The sequence below is a fragment of the Haliotis rufescens genome, unplaced genomic scaffold (assembly GCF_023055435.1).
Source record: "Haliotis rufescens isolate VD_foot unplaced genomic scaffold, xgHalRufe1.0.p SCAF_11, whole genome shotgun sequence".
Classification (NCBI taxonomy): domain Eukaryota; kingdom Metazoa; phylum Mollusca; class Gastropoda; order Lepetellida; family Haliotidae; genus Haliotis; species Haliotis rufescens.
This window is the reverse complement of record NW_025963791.1, coordinates 27,716,140-27,737,601: the sequence shown is the minus strand read 5'-3', so window position 1 is coordinate 27,737,601 and position 21,462 is coordinate 27,716,140. Positions and strand designations below refer to the sequence as shown.

General features: G+C 42.6%; 1 protein-coding gene across 7 annotated transcripts in view; it reads right to left on the bottom strand.

Annotated features, from left to right (window-relative positions):
• LOC124149338 overlaps window positions 1-20,235 on the bottom strand; it is a 30,799-nt gene extending 10,564 nt beyond the window's left edge. For 3 of the 7 annotated variants that reach the window (XM_048392486.1, XM_048392487.1, XM_048392488.1), the window contains exons 1-25: window positions 20,099-20,235; window positions 16,412-16,518; window positions 13,259-13,381; window positions 11,997-12,083; window positions 11,193-11,327; window positions 9,956-10,043; window positions 9,671-9,753; window positions 9,334-9,435; window positions 8,041-8,175; window positions 7,833-7,914; window positions 6,902-7,047; window positions 5,968-6,102; window positions 5,261-5,348; window positions 4,763-4,833; window positions 4,413-4,547; window positions 4,089-4,176; window positions 3,411-3,481; window positions 3,061-3,195; window positions 2,737-2,824; window positions 2,059-2,129; window positions 1,709-1,843; window positions 1,385-1,472; window positions 856-926; window positions 506-640; window positions 267-354 (exon numbers count right to left, since the gene is read on the bottom strand). In XM_048392486.1, the coding sequence (XP_048248443.1) occupies window positions 267-354; window positions 506-640; window positions 856-926; window positions 1,385-1,472; window positions 1,709-1,843; window positions 2,059-2,129; window positions 2,737-2,824; window positions 3,061-3,195; window positions 3,411-3,481; window positions 4,089-4,176; window positions 4,413-4,547; window positions 4,763-4,833; window positions 5,261-5,348; window positions 5,968-6,102; window positions 6,902-7,047; window positions 7,833-7,914; window positions 8,041-8,175; window positions 9,334-9,435; window positions 9,671-9,753; window positions 9,956-10,043; window positions 11,193-11,327; window positions 11,997-12,083; window positions 13,259-13,381; window positions 16,412-16,518; window positions 20,099-20,141 (2,530 nt within the window). In that variant the 5' untranslated portion in view covers window positions 20,142-20,235. The remainder of the gene's footprint in view (window positions 1-266; window positions 355-505; window positions 641-855; window positions 927-1,384; window positions 1,473-1,708; window positions 1,844-2,058; window positions 2,130-2,736; window positions 2,825-3,060; window positions 3,196-3,410; window positions 3,482-4,088; window positions 4,177-4,412; window positions 4,548-4,762; window positions 4,834-5,260; window positions 5,349-5,967; window positions 6,103-6,901; window positions 7,048-7,832; window positions 7,915-8,040; window positions 8,176-9,333; window positions 9,436-9,670; window positions 9,754-9,955; window positions 10,044-11,192; window positions 11,328-11,996; window positions 12,084-13,258; window positions 13,382-16,411; window positions 16,519-20,098) is intronic. The other 4 variants (XM_048392489.1, XM_048392490.1, XM_048392491.1 and 1 more) reach the window with 4 other exon arrangements.
• Between the last annotated feature and the right edge of the window lie 1,227 nt (window positions 20,236-21,462).

The following is a 21,462-nucleotide window of genomic DNA, read 5'->3' as shown; positions in this document are numbered from 1 at the left end:
TGTTTTTGGGTTTTATGAAACACCCTAGAAATTGATTGGTGTTGGTCAAGACAAATGAGTTTTCTTGGGCACTTTTCATGTATTGTTTTTATGCACATGTCCTGGTTCAAAAGATCGATTTGTGAAACGAAACCTTATTAAGTCATGTATGTAAATGTTATACCAAATTCGACCTCGAAATCCGATTGTACAGTCTGTGTAATATATATTACAAATATACTCCACACTCCACACTCCACACTCCACACTCCACACTTCACACTCACTTGAGCAAAGTCCGATCTTGGTGCAGGCCTGTTTAGGGTCGACTCCTTCAGCCAGCAACTTGACCAGTTGAGGAGCAAAGCCAGTGCACTGAAACAAATGTGGAATAATTCTGTCTGAACTTCAAAGGAACCATGGAAGGCAATATAACAGGCAGATTCAAGAGATTATCTCTACACTGTTAGAAAGAAGGTACATACGAGGGTTTAATATCTGTCAGAACAGAATAACAAAGACTCACGGTATCCTTGAGAGGTTCTGGCAGCTCGTTACAGAAATTGGTAACTGTGGCATTGATGGCCGCCTCTGTCTTGTTCTCCTTCAGGTACTGGTCGATGGTGTTGATGAGGAACTGGCACAACTCACATCCAGGACCCTTATGGTAACAGAATGACACTATCAATAACCTAAGACATTGGTACCAACATTGCAACACAGAAGAAAGATGGATAAAAGCTACCTGTTAGTATTACAATTAGCATATGGTGAATGTTACTATAGGTATACTATAGGACGTATTTAAGTATTAGATCTCAGTATAACCATAAAATATGATGCAATCATCAATGTTTTCATATATCTGTTACTCACAGCAGCCACATTCTGTTCTTCGTGATTTTCCTCGTGTTCTACATGTTCCTCGATGTGTTCTTCCTCTGAACCTGTGAAAAACGAGCATTTGCCTAAGACGTGATTTCATACCAATTACCTCATGTCGCGTTTTATCTGATACGTTGCTCAGCTTTCACGCCCAGTGGAATCTGTTTCGACGGATAATCAAGACTGGTTCTTCCATGACGTTGATGTTTTATATATTTCCTCGGAAACTAATATTGTATTTCAAACAGATATTACCACTGCACATATCGTATATATTATCGGTGGCAGCAGTAGTGGTAGGGGTTTACACTAACATCAACTACACCTCATATACAGATCAAAACCATAATAGTGATGTTTCGGAGCACGTTGCCATTACTTTTGTCGAAAGACGTTGGTGAATACTAATGTAGTTTCCACAAAAGTCACGTCCTCAAATCAAGTAAATATTCAGGGCTATACGTTTCCCTACGAAACACTTATTCAGGATTTACGGTTTCTCTGAATCACATGTTCTCACTTGAGCACAATCCGATCTTGGTGCAGGCCTGCTTGGGGTCGACTCCTTCAGCCAGCAACTTGACAAGCTGAGGAGCAAAGCCAGTGCACTGAAAACAACATGGATAAATTGTGTCTGTACTTCAAAAGGAACCTTGGATGCCAATATTACAGATACATTCAATGTATTATCTGTACACTGTAAGAACGAAGATACGTGCAAGGGTTTAATATCTTACTAAACTGTACAATGTTTAATGTTAAATGTATATTGGTACCTGGCGCTGGTCAAACATAAGGTTGGAGTTCGGAAGACGAATAACAAAACAGAATAGCAAAGACTCACGGTATCCTTGAGAGGTTCTGGCAGCTCGTTACAGAAGTTTGTAACTGTGGCATTGATGGCCGCCTCTGTCTTGTTCTCCTTCAGGTACTGGTCGATGGTGTTGATGAGGAACTGGCACAGCTCACATCCAGGACCCTTATGGTAACAGAATGACACTATCAATAACCTAAGACATTGGTACCAACATTGCAACACAGAAGAAAGATGGATAAAAGCTACCTGTTAGTATTACAATTAGCATATGGTGAATGTTACTATAGGTATACTATAGGACGTATTTACGTATTAGATCTCAGTATAACCGTAACATATGATGCAATCATCAATGTTTTCATTTATCTGTTACTCACAGCAGCCACATTCTGTTCTTCGTGATGTTCTTCGTGTTCTACATGTTCCTCGATGTGTTCTTCCTCTGAACCTGTGAAAAACGAGCATTTGCCTTTGATGTGATTCCATACCAATTACCTCATGTCGCGTTTTATCTGATACGTTGCTCAGCTTTCAGGCCCAATGAAATCTGTTTCGGCAGATGATCAAGACTGCTTCTTCCATGACGTTGATGCTTTATATATTTCCTCGGAAACCAATATTGTATTTCAAACAGATATTGCCACTGCACATGTCGTATCTTTCTATCAGTGGCAGCAGTAGTGCTAGGGGTTTACACTAACATCAACAATACCTCATATGATTCTGAAAACCATAATAGTGATATTACGTTGCAGGTTGCCTTTACTTTTGTCAAAAGACGTTGGTGAATACTAATGTACAGTAAACTACGGTTATAACGAACTCGAAGGGACCACTAATTTTAGTTCGTAATAACCGTAGTTCGTTATAAGCATACATACAGCATATCTACAACAAGTGGTCGGGACTAAAAACTAAGTTTGATATATATCCGTCGGTTCGTTATAAGCGTGTTCGTTATAAACGTAGTTTACTGTAGTTTTCACAAAAGTCACGTCCTCAACTCAAGTACATGTTCAGGGCTATACGTTTTCCTCTGAAGCACATGTTCTTACTGGAGCACAGTCCGATCTTGGTGCAGGCTTGCTTGGGGTCGACTCCTTCAGCCAGCATCTTCACCAGCTGAGGGGCAAAGCCAGTACACTGAAAACAACATGGATAAGTTGTGTCTGTACTTCAAAAGGAACCTTGGATGCCAGAATTACAGATTCATTCAATGTATTATCTGTACACGGTAAGAACGAAGCTACGTGTAAGGGTTTAATATCTTACTAAACTGTACAATGTTTAATGTTTAATGTATATTGGTACCTGGCGCTGGTCAAACGTAAGGTTGGAGGTTGGAAGACAAATAACAAAACAGAATAGCAAAGACTCACGGTGTCCTTGAGAGGTTCTGGCAGCTCGTTACAGAAGTTTGTAACTGTGGCATTGATGGCCGCCTCTGTCTTGTTCTCCTTCAGGTACTGGTCGATGGTGTTGATGAGGAACTGGCACAGCTCACATCCAGGACCCTTATGGTAACAGAATGACACTATCAATAACCTAAGACATTGGTACCAACATTGCAACACAGAAGAAAGATGGATAAAAGCTACCTGTTAGTATTACAATTAGCATATGGTGAATGTTACTATAGGTATACTATAGGACGTATTTACGTATTAGATCTCAGTATAACCGTAACATATGATGCAATCATCAATGTTTTCATTTATCTGTTACTCACAGCAGCCACATTCTGTTCTTCGTGATGTTCTTCGTGTTCTACATGTTCCTCGATGTGTTCTTCCTCTGAACCTGTGAAAAACGAGCATTTGCCTTTGATGTGATTCCATACCAATTACCTCATGTCGCGTTTTATCTGATACGTTGCTCAGCTTTCAGGCCCAATGAAATCTGTTTCGGCAGATGATCAAGACTGCTTCTTCCATGACGTTGATGCTTTATATATTTCCTCGGAAACCAATATTGTATTTCAAACAGATATTGCCACTGCACATGTCGTATCTTTCTATCAGTGGCAGCAGTAGTGGTAGGGGTTTACACTAACATCAACAATACCTCATATGATTCTGAAAACCATAATAGTGATATTACGTTGCAGGTTGCCTTTACTTTTGTCAAAAGACGTTGGTGAATACTAATGTACAGTAAACTACGGTTATAACGAACTCGAGGGGACCACTAATTTTAGTTCGTAATAACCGTAGTTCGTTATAAGCATACATACAGCATATCTACAACAAGTGGTCGGGACTAAAAACTAAGTTCGATATATATCCGTCGGTTCGTTATAAGCGTGTTCGTTATAAACGTAGTTTACTGTAGTTTTCACAAAAGTCACGTCCTCAACTCAAGTACATGTTCAGGGCTATACGTTTTCCTCTGAAGCACATGTTCTTACTGGAGCACAGTCCGATCTTGGTGCAGGCTTGCTTGGGGTCGACTCCTTCAGCCAGCATCTTCACCAGCTGAGGGGCAAAGCCAGTACACTGAAAACAACATGGATAAGTTGTGTCTGTACTTCAAAAGGAACCTTGGATGCCAGAATTACAGATTCATTCAATGTATTATCTGTACACGGTAAGAACGAAGCTACGTGTAAGGGTTTAATATCTTACTAAACTGTACAATGTTTAATGTTTAATGTATATTGGTACCTGGCGCTGGTCAAACATAAGGTTGGAGGTTGGAAGACAAATAACAAAACAGAATAGCAAAGACTCACGGTGTCCTTGAGAGGTTCTGGCAGCTCGTTACAGAAGTTTGTAACTGTGGCATTGATGGCCGCCTCTGTCTTGTTCTCCTTCAGGTACTGGTCGATGGTGTTGATGAGGAACTGGCACAGCTCACATCCAGGACCCTTATTGTAACAGAAGGACACTATCAATAACCTAAGACATTGGTACCAACATTGCAACACAGAAGAAAGATGGATAAAAGCTACCTGTTAGTATTACAATAAGTATGTGGTGAATGTTACTATAGGTATACTATAGGACGTATTTACGTATTAGATCTCAGTATAATCGTAAGATATGGTGCAATCATCAATTGTTTCATATATCTGTTACTCACAGCAGCCACATTCTGTTCTTCGTGATGTTCTTCGTGTTCTACATGTTCCTCGATGTGTTCTTCCTCTGAACCTGTGAAAAACGAGCATTTGCCTTAGATGTGATTTCATACCAATTACCATATGTCGCGTTTTATCTGATACGTTGCTCAGCTTTCACGCCCAATGAAATCTGTTTCGTCAGATCATCAAGACTGGTTCTTCCATGACGTTGATGTTTTATATATTTCCTCGGAAACCAATATTGTATTTCAAACAGATATTACCACTGCACATGTCGTATCTTGCTATGGATGGCAGCAGTAGTGGTAGGGGTTTACACTAACATCAACTACACCTCATATACTTTTCAAAACCACAATAGTGATGTTACGGCGCAGGTTGCCGTTACTTTTGTCAAAAGACGTAGGTAAATACTAATGTAGTTTCCACAAAAGTCACGTCCTCAACTCAAATACATGTTGAGGGCTTTACGGTTTCTCTGAAGCACATATTCTTACTAGAGCACAGTCCGATCTTGGTGCAGGCCTGCTTGGGGTCGACTCCTTCAGCCAGCAACTTGACAAGCTGAGGAGCAAAGCCAGTGCACTGAAAACAACGTAGAAAACATTGTGTCCGTACTTCAAAAGGAACCTTGGATGTCAATATCACAGATAGATTCAAGAGATTATCTGTACACTATGTAAGAGTCAAGCGACGTTGACAATAACACGTAAATGTAGATGACGAGTGAGATGAACATGAGATCAAACAGTTGAACTACTGGGAAAACACCCCAGTTATTATGTATTCCATTGCTATATGATAATGTGTTTGTTTGTTTGTTGTTTAACGCAGCACTCTGCAATAGTCATAGGATGGCGGCCTGTAAATATTCGAGTCTTGACCAGACCAAATGGAATGATTGATATTGTGATAAACAATCCATCACCGGAGTACGATGAGACGCCATCAACCAAGTCAGTGAGACTGACCACCTGATCCATGCGGTCGCCTCTTACTCAACATCGGTGTGTGCGTGTGCGTGCGTGTGTGTGTGTGTGTGTGTGTGTGCGTGCGTGCGTGCGTGCGTGCGTGCGTGCGTGCGTGTGTGTGTGTGTGTGTGTGTGTGTGTGTGTTGCCACCTCATTTCAACTTGGTGAATGTAATATAAGAATAGTCTAGGCACTTGCTACATTAAGAACTGAACATAAGTAAGTTTATTTACTGTGTCCTTGAGAGGTTCTGGCAGCTCGTTACAGAAGTTTGTAACTGTGGCATTGATGGCCGCCTCTGTCTTGTTCTCCTTCAGGTACTCGTCGATGGTGTTGATGAGGAACTGGCACAATTCACACCCAGGACCCTTGAATATAGTACCAATTTGCTTTACAATACTTACATTTATACATAATTATTATTGTAGATTTGTATAATTTGGAATCAGCGCTTTTATCTTGATCGGTATAGGAATACATTTGTTTTAATCTGCTATGTTTCGTATTGGTTTAAAAGATTAAAATGCTCATGATATAGTCGGAATCGTACAATCGCCTTGTCCCAGCAGGGATTTATATGAATAAAAAAAGGGTTTTGTCTCTTTAACTTAAAATATATTTATGTTTAACCAGTATTTCTACATATCTTTCGATCAATTTCTTAGAATTCAGTGAATTCAGTTAAATATAATTACAATTCAACGATTCCGCGGGGGTTATTTCCATTGGTAATTAAGGTAGAACCTCCTTTGCATCGATTTCGTGATTGGGACTTCAAGTACTTGTATTTTTCAGGATCATTTCCAGATATTAAACTATGGAATAGGTCAAACAAAATGAATTGAAGTGTCCATCAAGAGTTTTGTATCCTGGAAAGGTTCAACAGTTCAACACATTTAGTAGCTATCAATACTGACTGGTAGTCCATTGCCCGCCCAACACTCAGCCAGTAACAACCTCTCTGCCAGCAGTTGCCGCCTGGTTGACCTTGGGGTGACCTAATCTGGAATCTGTCGTCCAGTTTCGGCCAAGGTAAGCTATAGCTGGTAATGCAGTTGCCAGATTGCGCCAGCCAGGCCCAGCTGTGGGTTATACTGTCAGCAGCGAGGCGATAACTTAATTCGTTAAAGTATGGGCCCTGCCCCTACTTCTGACATGTCCACCTACAGCTTCTACAGGCTCCACATGCTCGCGATCCTCCTCCCTCTCAGGCTCCGGCACATGCTCGTGTTCCTCCTCCCTCTCAGGCTCCAGCTCAGGTTCATCTTCCTCATCCCTCTCTGGCTCCAGCTCAGGTTCATGCTGAGACCCACCTGACAAAACACAAGGTTCTACAGTTCATCCCGACGAACGTCAGTGGGAACAAAAAGACATTAATATACCCCGCCATCCTTCATGCTAGCAATTGAAAAAAGATAATCTTAGTCTTCGGTGAATATCATAGTCACCACTCCAAACTGGTTTTGTACATTTCAAACTTTTCACGGATAAAGAATTAAAGGTCGGAGGCAAACCCTACCTTTTTCTGAACGTGTTGCCTTGGAAAAGCAAGAGATTAATTATCATTTTTTTACACCTGCATGGTGTGTGTTTACAATGTTTCAAGAAGATATATATAATGGTTAAACAAGGGCCATAACTCATAAGATGTATGGAAAATGTCATCCTTGTATCCATAGTGCACCATATCCAAAGGATCGAAGGGACATAACTCTGTAACATTTACGTTTTCGATGAAGGTTTTCAAACTCGATCAACATATTCATTCCTTCATGATGTATGCAGAATGCCATGTTGTGTCCATAATAGTTTTTTGTTTTTTTTAAAACCTTTGAATTCGGAGCGACGGGAGGACGGACGTACGGACCCGAAACCTACATTTCCCGTAGGGGAGAACAGGACTGTTTACTTTACTGATTACGAAAATTAAACAGTACAGCAAATGTCGCACTCGATATCTTAAAGGCATTCAAAGGCCACTTCTTCAGAATGTCATGTGGCCTTCTTACAATACATTATCTGTGACATTTTAAATGCTTTAGCAGCCTAGCAAATGTTGTGTTAACCATTTGGGCAAAGTAGCAAATCTGAGACGTACACAGTCCTATCTTGGTGCAAGCCTGTTCGGGGTCAAATCCTTGGGCTAGAACTTTCACAAGCTGTGGAGCAAAGCTGTTGCACTGAAATGAAAAAAATATTATTTATGTTTGTAAAAAAACATTTTGCTTCTTGAATAGACAACATTACAACGTTTTGATTAAATCTTTTCGCAGATGATAATCAGGTCAAATGAGAAACGTTCTTACAGTGTCCTTGAGGGGTTCTGGCAGGTCATTACAGATCTTGGTCACTGTGGCATTGATGGCCGTCTCGGATTTGTTCTGCTTCAAGTACTGGTCGATGGTGTTGACGAGGAACTCGCACAGCTCACAACCGGGGCCCTGGGGATAGTCAATACACATATGCCACTATATGTCTCAATACCATTACGTGTACAGTGTTTCCTCAGATTATTTTCTAAAATGTTGAAATTTCGTTTTTGAAATACTTTAAATCGCGTATACATTTATTTCTATGTGGGTGCATGAAGGAATGGTGTGTTGTGCCGCAGCTAGCAATAGCCCAGCTATATATTCTACCTGTAAATACCCTGGACCAAGCAAACCAGGGGTTGACTGCATGAACAACACTCAAACACGCCTGGGAGCGATGTCCAACATTGTAAACCTCAGATCTCATTACAGTCTACTCGCAAAGATCCGGGATAGAATAGGTCTTCCGCAACACATGCTTGTAAAAGGGGACTATGCTTGGCGACTAAGGGATCGAGTGGTCAGGCTCGCTGACTTGGTTGATGCATGTCATCGTATCCCAATTGCGTGCAACGATGCTCATGATATCACTGGATTGTCTGGTCAAGACTCGATTATTTACAGACCGCCTTCATATAGCTGGAATGTTGCTGAGTGCGGCGTTAAACAACAAACATACAAACAAACAAACAAATAAATCATTACAGTCAGTTGTAACGACAACGAGGTCATCGGCCCCGATTCTATACGAGTCCAACAGTTGTAAACCTCAGGTGACGTCATCCGGTTGTTTTGACGGGGCCTTAGTTATTTAGCAGAATAACCTCTTAGCATGGACTTTAGCTAACACACATTTATGCTAACTAACCGTGCGGAATGATGTAAGCAGTGTTACTTACATTGCAGTGGGATCGAACTTGCAGCCTTTGTAGACGTAGCCCTGTGAGTAAACCACTAGACGACTGAGGGACTGAGACACCGCGATGCTTTTAAGAATGCCTTGTTTAAGAGTATGCGCACCAGCAAGATATATAGTACGTCCGTTTCCTAAGTTTCCTCACGTACATGGAAAGTATCGCAAACACAAAAACGTGGTGTTTCAGATTTTACTTACGGTTTAAGACAGATAAAACACTTTTCATTGGGTTTTGTAAACATGTAAACATTAAAGGGTCGCTAAAAAAACCTCGGGCTTCCGGGTTTGTCCCTCCTCCCTCTTGTTTACATATTTAACCAAACCATGGAGAGCGTGTTTTATCCTTTTCACCAACACAGGGTTCTACTTACTGCGCCAACTTCCTGCTGGGGTTCCTGGCGCACCTCCCGTTGCACTGCAGGAAGCGTGGGACGAAGACAGATCTTCAGATCCATACACACGGCACCGGCGTCCTTACAGACAAATATAGACACAAAATACAGATACATATCGTAAAGGAGGTTGTGTAATGACGTTGTGGGTATAATCTGTGTTATAGTTAGAGAAAAACTGCCATCTGATCATATTCTATATATAATATTCGTTTAACAAATATAGAGCCGAAGATACATAGTTGCTCTTCAATGTATACATCTTAGAGAGCAATATCACATCTGACAATTGTAAAATGTAATTTGTAATACCCACTTCATGGAACATCTTCTCAGCCACGTTATTGCACACATCACAGGTGACGGCATTCCAGGTCAGTGGATGTTCCTGTGTTTCGCCTAGAAGAAGAAAATGGTCAATCTAACTCACAAAACACTGCAGATACCCCAGTGGGATTCCGAGAAAGAACAATCCATTTCCACCAAACAACCCCACCCACACCCAACACCCTTCATTTATATCACGCCTGATGCATGTTTATAATGTCGTTTTGCTAGGTGGAGGTGTGGTAGAGCAGAGCGATGACAACGACTGACTTACTGGGACAGACGTGGGCCTTGACGCAGGCTTGGTGGGGGTCAACTCCTTCTGCCAGAGCTTTCACTACAGCTGGCGCGAACTGGAGGCACTGCAACACGATCAAACTGTCAGACAGTGAACCCTGACCTGAGTGCTACCATCAGACTTCTATACTTTGACCTACGATGCTCATAGGCACACTTGGGGAATGAGGATGGTGCGACAGGGACGACACATATAACAAATTCTTGTAATTGTCACTATTTTTTCTGGATATATAACATATTGTTGCCTTTATCTGTTTTCTTCTGGTTGAATAAAACATACTGTTGCAATTATCTGCAATCTTCTGGATAAATAAAACAGTGATGCAATTGTGTTTTCTTCTGGATAAATAAAATAGTGTTGCAATTGTCTGTTTTCTATGGATAAATAAAATAGTGTCGCAATTGTCTTTTTCTCCTCTGGATAAATAAAATATTGATGCAATTTCTGTTTTCTATGGATAAATAAAATAGTGTTGCAATTTTCTGTTTTCTTCTGGATAAATAAAATAGTGTTGCAATTGTCTGTTTTCTTCTGGATAAATAAAATAGTGATGCAATTGTCTGTTCTCTTCAGGATAAATAAAACATAGTGTCGTAATTGTCTGAGTGTATTATTCTGGATGGATTGTGTGATAGTATGCAACCAATACCCTACTGACTGTATTCAGTAATAGGGGCATGGTGGCCCAAAGTGTGAAGCTCTCATGTGTGCTGTTAATTATTCTTAAGATCCATTTTACACGCACGCTAGTCCTTTCTTACGTTTGATACACCTGTGCAGGTGACATTATGGCCACATGTTGATGTTTTACATTAATATTAAAAAATGTCCAGCAGTGTTTCGCATTTTCGTCTCAGAAAGATATAACAAATCATGAAACTGCCGTTTCATATGTCATTCAGTTTCAGCAGCAAATAACGTTCAGTGAACAGAAGGATGATACCTCTAACTGTATGTTCTTAAAAAAAGCGTTCTTTGCCTTGTCGATCAGTAGTCTGTCTCCCAGACCAGAGAGAATATATTAAAAATGATTTGGCAAATCTAGATTACCTCGGCACTGAAATTAAGGATTGTTTTGGAGTCCAATTGAATTTTGCTTTTTATTTTGAGGATACATATTTTTAAGTGAGATAATTTCTATGACTAAATGTTAGTCTAAACGATCAGACACCTGGAGCTTTATCTGGGATTCCGTTCAAGGGTATATTACCTCTGACTTGAGGGGGTCAGGGAGGTCGTTGCAGAAGTTGTATAGCGTCTCGTTGATTTTTGGGATGGAGGCGTTCTTCTGGACGTATCTCTCTACGATGTTGATGGCGAACTGGCAGAACTCGCACAACGTTGTCTGTAACAGCAGCATCAACATTAGTCACACGTCTTCATTAACGACTGCTAGTTCTCTGACTAAACTATCCTACACAATACATTCATTATATTCTTACTACTTATTACTTTGGTGAAAGGAGGCGATGGTGTAGCCTAGTAATTAAAGCTATTGCTCCTCGCGCCGAAGAACCGGGTTCGATCCCCACATGTGTACAATGTGTGAAGCCATCCTCACTCACTCACTCACTTTGATGAAACCCACAAGCAAAGGTATGGTGTGGGCTACACAAAGTGAGTGAGTGAGTGAGTTTGGTTTAACGCCGCTTTTAACAGTAGTCCAGTCATATCACGCCGTGTCAGCTTAATGTGGGAGGAAAGCCCGAAGTGATGCAGGTCTCAGACGTTTACTACTTCGGTGAAACCCACGAGCCCGGGTATGGTGCTGACAAACCTAGAAACATAATCGGGGCGAACCGGGATTCGAACCCACAATCAAAGGTTTCTGGCGTGCCTAAGGGACGCAACTCTGCACAGCGAATCGCGGCGCCTTAGGCGACTGGGCCACCCGTGCCCCCTGGCTACACAAAGAAACACGGCCAGGCCGAATCTGGGATTCGAACTCAAGGTTTCGTGCCCCCAATATGTATATGAAGGAACCAAGAGCGATATATGAATAGCAATAACTTACTTTTGACACGTGTTCAACCTGCGTCTCCTCGTGCTCCACGTGTTCCACGGGACACATCTCCAGGGTGCTGCACATGACGTACGGATGCTGGGAAACAGACACAAGTAGCATCTACTATACACTGAAACCCATTTAATCCATGCGGCATAGTTCCCAATGAAATCGTCCGGATTAACGAATCCGTCACCATTTAAAAAATATTAGACGTACCTAAAGGTCTTCGCCCGGTAAGCTGAGTTTCTGGATTAACGGGGTTCGCACTAACGAGGTTTCGTTGCAGGCCCAAATTCTTAGCAATTCATTTCTTTTAGCCGTACAATTTGTATATATCACTTCAGGTTTCATTTTGTCATGCTTTTCGCTCATTTGAATTTCCGAAAGAATTTTGCGTAGTTTTATTCTACAAGGGACGTGCCTGGCTGGCTTATGGCCATTTGTCGGTTAGGTTTGCGCGTTGAGAGGACACTCTTACCCAGGAGAGCGCTGATTTAGCCCTTGTTCCCTGCTTCGGAAATGGACATCCGTGGATGCTCAATCTCATTAAAATCAGATCTTAGTTCTCGCTACCGCTAAACAAAGATCTGAGGACATCCCATTAGGGTCACGTCAGAACGACCTTTCATCCGACCAATCAGAGCGTCGCTTACCAGATCATGAAAGTGACAGTCGGAATGTGATTTCTAATCATACAACCTCGAGAACTTTAACGAGGGGTATTCTGAACGATAGTTACGGGTTAAACGCCTGAATCCATACAATCTACACCATCTATTAGCCATTCCAGAATGTTCTTTTTTTCAGGTTTCAAATTTGTAATCGAGAATTTGTCAAAATATGTTTCGAAGCGTAGTCGCCAATTTGAAATTAGTGCCGTAAAGCACGAGAAAGCTGCCTTCTGATTGGTCATTCCATTGGTCAGTCAAAGTTCGTGCAAGGTCGGTCTGACGTGACCCGTAATGGGATGTCCTCAGATCTTTGTTTAGCGGTAGCGAGAACTAAGATCTGATTTGAATGAGATTGATGGATGCTTGTTTACATGGGAGGTATAAGTTATTGACCAGATATGTTAGGTGTCGTGAGTGATACACATACACCTATACGGGCACAGCACTAGACTGTAGACACCGACATCCGCTTCTCCAAATGATATTAGTGTTAAAGTATGTTAGCCGGATATTTGTCAGCTTGATGTAAATATTATTAAAACAACGGGTCCACCCTCTATAACATGTGCCCTTCGTTAAGTAATCAGTGTGACTCACGACGTTGTCGACGAGGAGGGACAGCATGCTAGGGGCGATGCCGTGCACGATGTCGCGACATCTCTCATTCTGCCCCTCAACAAGACTCTCACAGCGGGACATGAGTCCGCTCACCACCTTGGTCTGAAATACAAGTTAACTTTGATAACAAACATGTCACACACAAAAATCAAAAACATACACAATAATAGGGACTGGATGCGTTGTGTTTTACGTTGATTTCAACAGTATTCAAGTCCAGCGTAGGTTCGAATCCCGGACGGGACTCAACCCCCCAAAAAGTACGAGAATCTGTACTTTACTAAGAAAGTGTTATCCCAAATATAACCTTTGTTACATTTGACCACTCTCTAAATGGCATTGTGTATTCATAGCTTTCGGCCATGGCAGCCGTGCCATTTACACTTGTAAGAGGGGTTCTCAAAGTTCGTGAGACCATTGTCAGTCTTCCATTTTTGTTGAAGCCTCAGTGGCTGAGTGGATTAGATCGCTGACTTTGTGTGCTGGCGATTAGGTGCCTCACTCTGGCAAGTGTGGGTTCGAATCCCGGACGGGACTCAACCCCCCAAAAAGTACGAGAATCTTTACTTTACTAAGAAAATGTTATCCCAAATGTAACATTTGTTACAGTATTCAAGTTATATTACGGCGAGTCGGCTCAACGGGCAGGAATCTGAGATTCGAACTCAAGCTTATTGGAGAAAGGGACGCAACCCTACATAGCATATTGCGCCGTTTTAGGCGAAAAAATGAAATATAATCTCTTTCATGTTTTATAATAAATCAAAACGGAAAGAAATCACCTTTTTACAGTCATTTGATGCTCATATTTCAAGACTCACTATGTAGTCAAAGGACACCATACAAGTATACAAACACCTACCAAGAAATAAACTATTAAATAACAACAAGTGCCCCTAGTACTCATATCAAAATACGTGTTTTTATTAACTCCAATACCATACATAGGGGACTGTCAGTCAGGAAATAACAAACATTCGTGGTGTATGAGATCACGGCAATAAATATATGTAATCTACGTATTGATATCTTTTATCAAACAACATGTTCGCACAGACCAGTTGATACTGAGTTGTTTCTACGTAAGACAATATCCGTGAAGATCCGGGCTAGAATAGGTCTTCAGCAACACATCCTTGCAGTAAAAGGTGACTATGCTTGTCGTAATAGGCGACTAACGGGTTCGGGTGGTCAGGCTCGCTGACTTGGTTGAAGCATGTCATCGATCCCAATTGGGTGGATCGATGCTCATGAAATCAGTCACTGGATTGTCTGGTCCAGACTCGATTATTTAGAGACCGCCGTCATATAGCTGGAATATTGGTGAGTGCGGCGTTAAACAACATAACAACCAGTGTAAGACAACCACTCAATGGTAATGAAAGGTGTTATGGTTAAAATGGATGTTTTACTCCTCTCAGAGAAATTTGTATGTGTTGATAAAGTGACAAAATACTCCTTAACCATATAGTAAATATGGATTGGCGATTATAGTTAATAAACAGCAGAACCGTTTCACGGCATTAATCCATTTTTGAGGCGCGTGAATAACTGAATATTGATTTACGCCGCAACATCACTTCAACGTTTTTCCCGACTTTAACGTATCACCACGACAAACGCAAATGTGTTCTTATCGTTATCAGTCGGTAGATGGTTGACCAGCAGATATCGCCTGTATCCAACATAAACTGACACCCAGCTGCGCTGGTGATAACACGACCTCCTGTGGTACGCGGCGTTAGGCCCTGTAACTTCTCGGGTACCCGTGGTGCCGCCCTACTCTGATATCGGTGTACGCTACACCAAGTACCCTGTGATAAGGGTTTCACGCAGCCAGTCACTGAAATTATCTTTGTGGACTTGGTGATACGATTGATATTTTCTGGGTCACGCTTAAGTTTGACGTTTGACAAAGGTAGATGCATGAAGTATTGTTTGTTTGTTAACACCGCACTCAGCAATATTCCAGCTTTGTCGTGAAAACAGAAAAACAGGTATATTACCCAGAATGCAACAGAAGCTGCTATCAACACAACTATTCTCGGGCTATGTCAGGGCTCATCCGAACTATAAATAACCACTGTGGGTTTCTTGTTTTTGTTTGTTTATTGTTTGTTGTTTAACGCCACACTCAGCAACATTCCAGCTATAAGAAGGCGGTCTGTAAATAATCGAGTCTGGACCAGACAATCCAGTGATTGACATCATGAGCATCAATCGACGCAAAGGGTATACGATGACATGCTCACCCACGCACACTTATAAACGCGCACGCACGCTAACATGCATTTACTCGAGCACGCGCACGCACACGCTCACTCACTCTCACCCACGCACACGTACACTCATAAACGCACGCGCACGCACGCTAACGCTGTACAAGAAAGTGAGTTTGGTTTTACGAGGCTTTTAGCAATATCCCAGTAATATCACGGCGGGGGACAGCGGAAATTGGCTTCACGCCTGTACGAAATATGTTAACATTTGCTAAGAGACGCTCACTCACTCTCACCTACGCACACGCTCACTCGCATACGCACACACACGCTAACATTCATTTACTCGCGCACACGTACGCGCAAGCTCGCTCACTCTTACCCACGCACACGCACATTCATAAACGCGCACGCACGCTGACATGCATTTACTCGAGCACGCAAACGCACACGCTCACTCACTCTCACCCACGCACACTTATAAACGCGCACGCACGCTAACATGCATTTACTCGAGCACGCGCACGCACACGCTCACTCACTCTCACCCACGCACACGTACACTCATAAACGCGCACGCGTACGCGCAAGCTCACTCACTCTCACTCACGCACACGTACACTCATAAACGCACGCGCACGCACGCTAACATGCATTTACTCGAGCACGCAAACGCACAGGCTCACTCACTCTCACCCACGCACACGTACACTCATAAACGCACGCGCACGCACGCTAACATGCATTAACTCGAGCACGCAAACGCACAGGCTTACTCACTCTTACCCATGCACACGCACAGTCACAAACGCGCACGCGCGCTGACACCCACTCACTCACTCTCACCACGCACACGCACAGTCATAAACGCGCACGCACGCTGACATGCATTTACCCGCGTACGCTCACCCACCTGTGTATCTTCTTTAGACAGGACAGTGTGCAGATCCTGTGTGAGGTGTTGACAGATGCCACACTTGAGCTCGTCAGCAGTACGGTCGATCACCCTCACGGGGGAGCCTGGGGAGGAACAGAAGATCATCAGCATATCAGTGGATATGTCATACTTCACAAAATAACATTTCTTCAAAAATAAAGAATTTTATGTTGATTCAAACCGGCTGAAAACCAGCATCATTCGTGCAGAAGATCCAAGACAAGCGATGTCTGTGTATCATATATGTCGCCTGAGTGAGTTGGATATACAGCCGCTTTAGAACTTATCTCACGGCGTTTTAGTGAGTGAGTGAGTGAGTTGGGTTTAACGCCGCTTTTAACAGTATTCCAGTTATATCACGGCGTGTCAGCTTAATGTGGGAGGTAAGCCCAAAGTGTTGCAGATCTCAGACGTTTACCACTTCGGTGAAACCCACGAGCACGGGTATGGTGCTGACAAACCTAGAAACTTAATCGGGGCGAATCGGGATTCGAACCCACAATCAAAGGTTTCTAGTGCGCCCAAGGGACGCGGCTCTTCACAGCGAATCGCGGCGCCTTAGACGACTGGGCCACCCGTGCCCCTCACGGCGTGTCGGCCGAAGGTTGAAGAAAAGCCCGACACAAGCCAGGTTTTAGTTTATTTTCCACTTAGGTGAAACCCATGAGCAAGGGTTTAGTGCTGGTAAAGAATCAGGGATGTGCACGTTTTCAATGTATTGACAGGCTTCTCTATGAGTATGTGAGTGAGTGTTGTTTTACGCCACAGACAGCAATATTCCAGCGATATGATGGCGGCCTATAAGTGATCGAGTTCGGGAAAAACCAGTGGTTGACAGTATGAGTACAGATCCATCACGTCGAGGGTGAAGTATTCTCTAGTTACGTGAATACAGACACTGAAATATAATAATATAATGATAATTATAGTCCATTTTTGGCACTGTACTCCATGCTTTAACATGCTCTATGCGCTTAAACATTATTACCCCGGTCAGTGTGCACTCAACAAGCATTCTCAGCTCCCTGAGGAGTATACAACCCAAGCTGCCGGTAAGGCGCTTAGAAGGTTAACAACCACATTGCCATCTCATCCTACCGGGTACCCATTCACTGCTGGGTGAACAGAGGCACATTTCGAACAAAGTCACTTGCCCAAGGAGATACCACATGTGTTACAAGTGCTGCAGTGTTGGGCAGCACCGAAGCCCTCGGGAGGCAAGCTCCCGAAACACAGTCACCCATCCAAGGACTCTCCGCGACCGCCGTTGTTAAACGTTAGTACCACCATGTAATCACGTGCCACCATGTAAACAATAAACTACCATGCTTTGGCAAGTCTAGATTTCACGAAACTGAAAATATTCTTTTGGCTCCTCTCAATTATACACGAAAAGACAATTTTTAGAGAAAAAATCTGAAAATGTTTTCATTTTAAATAATCTTGTTATACGTGCATTTCTACATGTTTTTATGTGGCTAAAAGATCAGGACGATACATTGTTTCAAATAATTAATCGAATTTGTCCTTTGGAAAGATGATCCTGACCTCCTTCGCATGAAAGTGGACCACAGTCTGGTTATCAGACAACGTTATCTGCCACGTTGCCCGCTGCACGTGGACAGCACCGTGACACATTTAACCCTGGCAAAACACACCGCGCGCCTCGAGGACCAAATACCAAGTGCGTACATCCTCGTTCGTATTGCTTAATAACATAAATGTATATTTTTGTCTTTGAGGTCCATGTGTTATTTTCTAAATGCTGTGAATGATCGAGTCTGAACCAGACAAACCAGTGATTGATATTATGAACTAATTCCCAAACCGTCGGGGTACGATGACACGCAAATAACACTGGATCCACAAAGCTGTGACCTCGGAAGCTCGCAATCATACAGATCACAAAGTATCTGTATGACACTTGAATACAATGAGAACATACCGGTTTGTAGATATATATTCACAAACACAGCAAAGTATGCACATTTTACAATAAATAGAGTACTGCAATCAATTCTAATCAAAGAAAATCCCTATGCACTGTCTTCTATGTAGAATATATACGATATCACAAAGTGTTGAATGTACTATCCAACTGATCACCTTCCCCACATGGTACAAAACCTTCTCACCTGGGTAACATGAGTTCGAGCTTACGCGCATATCCGCTATAAATACCTTATGAATATGCAAAAGAATTCAAATGAGCTGAAATGACTCTTTTGAATTTAATCTGTTTTCATTACATTTTCTTGGCAATATTGACTTCGCAATCCTACCATTTTTCGGTTCGATTGCGTAAGGGATCAAATTACCTTTGATTGTTCGTAATGACAAAAATGTATTATATAGTTTCGTAATCATATTTCAGCGCAATACACATGCGACTATATTTTCACTCATATAATCAACAAAAAGGAACTTGACATTTTAATCCTACACAGAACCAATCACATCCTCTCGTGGTGTTGACTGTTTGATGCTGTTCATTAAGAACCTTCAAAGAATGAATGAGTACTGCTTTATGACGCTTTTTTCAATATTCCAGCAATATTCTAACGGATCACTATAAAATGGGTCCATGCTGGGACTCAAACACGGGCCTTTGGCGTGAGTAGAGAATACTTTAACCACTAGACTACCCCGTAGCTGTTTCCGCAACATTGTCTACTACAACCGAAGTTGGCTTTCAATCATGTTGCGTCAAACACTCTTCGAACTACATGTAACAGTAATCAGTATCATTAATACACAGTTTCAATTTTCTTGGTTTTGTGCTGTCGGAGAAGACCGTAAACCCTTATTGGGGCAGTTTTACAGCAAATAAGGCAAATCAACGTTAATGCTCACTGAATCAACTTGAGCCATGTACTCCATGTTCCACTTACGAACAACTCAATACTTTTCGTATACTTAAGATAGGGTGGCCATACTGACTAGAATGTGGAAAGTACGTTCACGGCCACGTGGGAAAGTAACTCTCAGCTGTTACATGAGTGAGATGGTCTTCACGTCGCTTTGAACAGTATTAATTTGGGAGGAAGCCCAAAGCGAAGCAGGTCATAGGCGTTAACATCTTTTGCGAAACCCACGGCACCGCGAGCAGGCGCATTGTGCTCACTTTTCAAGCATCATAATGATCAGCGGATTCTGGTACGTCTAAGGGACGCAACTCATCTGAAGCCTTTATTGACTGTTGCCTGGGTTCGCGTTATTGCGTCACTATAAGCAGATCGGTGGATGTATGATGCGTGTGAGCTACTGCGGTACTATTATTATAGAAGCAAATTAGCTGACCACCGAAAAGCAATAACGACTCGCTAACATATACAACGATTTATGGGAAAACTTTACCTTTTACCCTTTCACGTCCCTGAAACCTATCCGAACAGTTTCTATTCAAACATGTTGCTTTTTAAAACAATGATGTGTATGCACTGAGCTTCAATTTGGGAGGGGCGGTCGGGTAGCCTAGTGGTTAAAGGGTTCGCCCGTTCACGCCAAAGATCCGGGTTTAATTCCCGATATGGATACAATGTGTGAAGCCCATTTCTGGTGTCCCCCGCCGTGATATTGCTGGAATATTGCTAAAAGCGGCGTAAAACGATACTCACTCACTCACTCATTCACTCACTCAATTCGGGAATTGACATATCTTACCTGATGCAAAAGCAACGGCGATCAGGAATATGAACAGTTTCATGGTGGTGAAACGCGTGTGACAGCCGCTTACTCCCGCTGCTGATGTGGAAGTGGCCGGGCCGTCTGTATATAGGTACGTGGGTACAAAGGCCAGTCATCACATGCTGTATGTGATAAGATAGGGTGATCTCTACCTTTACTCAGCCGTCCATCAACAGACCACTTCATGCTACCTCAGATGTCGGCTGCGGCTGGTCGTGACTCATACAGCAGGGCTTAATTAAACTGACCGTAATAATGAAACTAGTTAATGGTTCATAATTATACAGCCGGGCGTGGTGTCTTGCTGATTACATCCTTGATGACGATGTTGATATCATTGGTCACATGGACAAGGCGTCCGACCTTAGTTGGTTGGTTGGTTTGTTGTTTTACGCCGCACTCAGCAATATTCCAGCTATATGACGGCGGTCTGTAAATAATCGAGTCTGGACCAGACAATCCAGTGATTAATATCATGAGAATCGATCCACGCAGTTGGGATCGATGACATGCATAAACCAAGTCAGCGAGCCTGACCACCCGATCCCGTTAGTCACCTTTTACGGCAAGCATGGGTTGCTGAAGACCTATTCTACCCCCGGAATCTTCACGGGTCCGTCCGACCTTGGACCAGGAGATGGGACTCGGACAATCTGTGGCTGGTGTAGGACTCATTTAGGCCTTGGGTCTTGGGCCTTGGGCCTAGGCTCCAATAACTCTTGAGTGTTTCGGGCCTCGACTCAGATCACTCCCCTTTGGTTCAGGGCACTCCACCCTCGTTGGCCCAAATGACTACCCGGGATCAAATCACCCCCCTTCAAATGTCCAAGTTTGATTGTATGGTCATGTATGTGTATAGATTGATAAATGTGGTTAGTGTTGTGGGGTGTGCGTGTCGATTGAATGACACATTTGCCCCCCATGAAACATGCTAATGATACAGTCGGAACTAAACAATGGATTCAGCAGAGATTCGTCGTTTTTATTTAAGAAATTGTATAAAAACTTCTTGAACCAGTTTTGGGGTGTTTTTTTTGTGTGTGTTTATAGTGTATTATATTTTATATCATATTTTGGGGCACGGGTGGCCCAGTCGTCTAAGTCGCCGCCTTTCGCTGTGCAGAGTTGCGTCCCTTGGGCACGCCAGAAACCTATGATTGTGGGTTCGGTCAGCGCCATATCCGTGCTCGTGGGTTTCACCGAAGTGGTAAACGTCTAAGACCTGCTTCACTTTCACATTAAGCTGACACGCTTTGACATAACTGGAATACTGTTAAATCGGCGTTAAACACAACTCACTCACTCACTTATATTATAGTTCATCATGGAAACGATTTCAT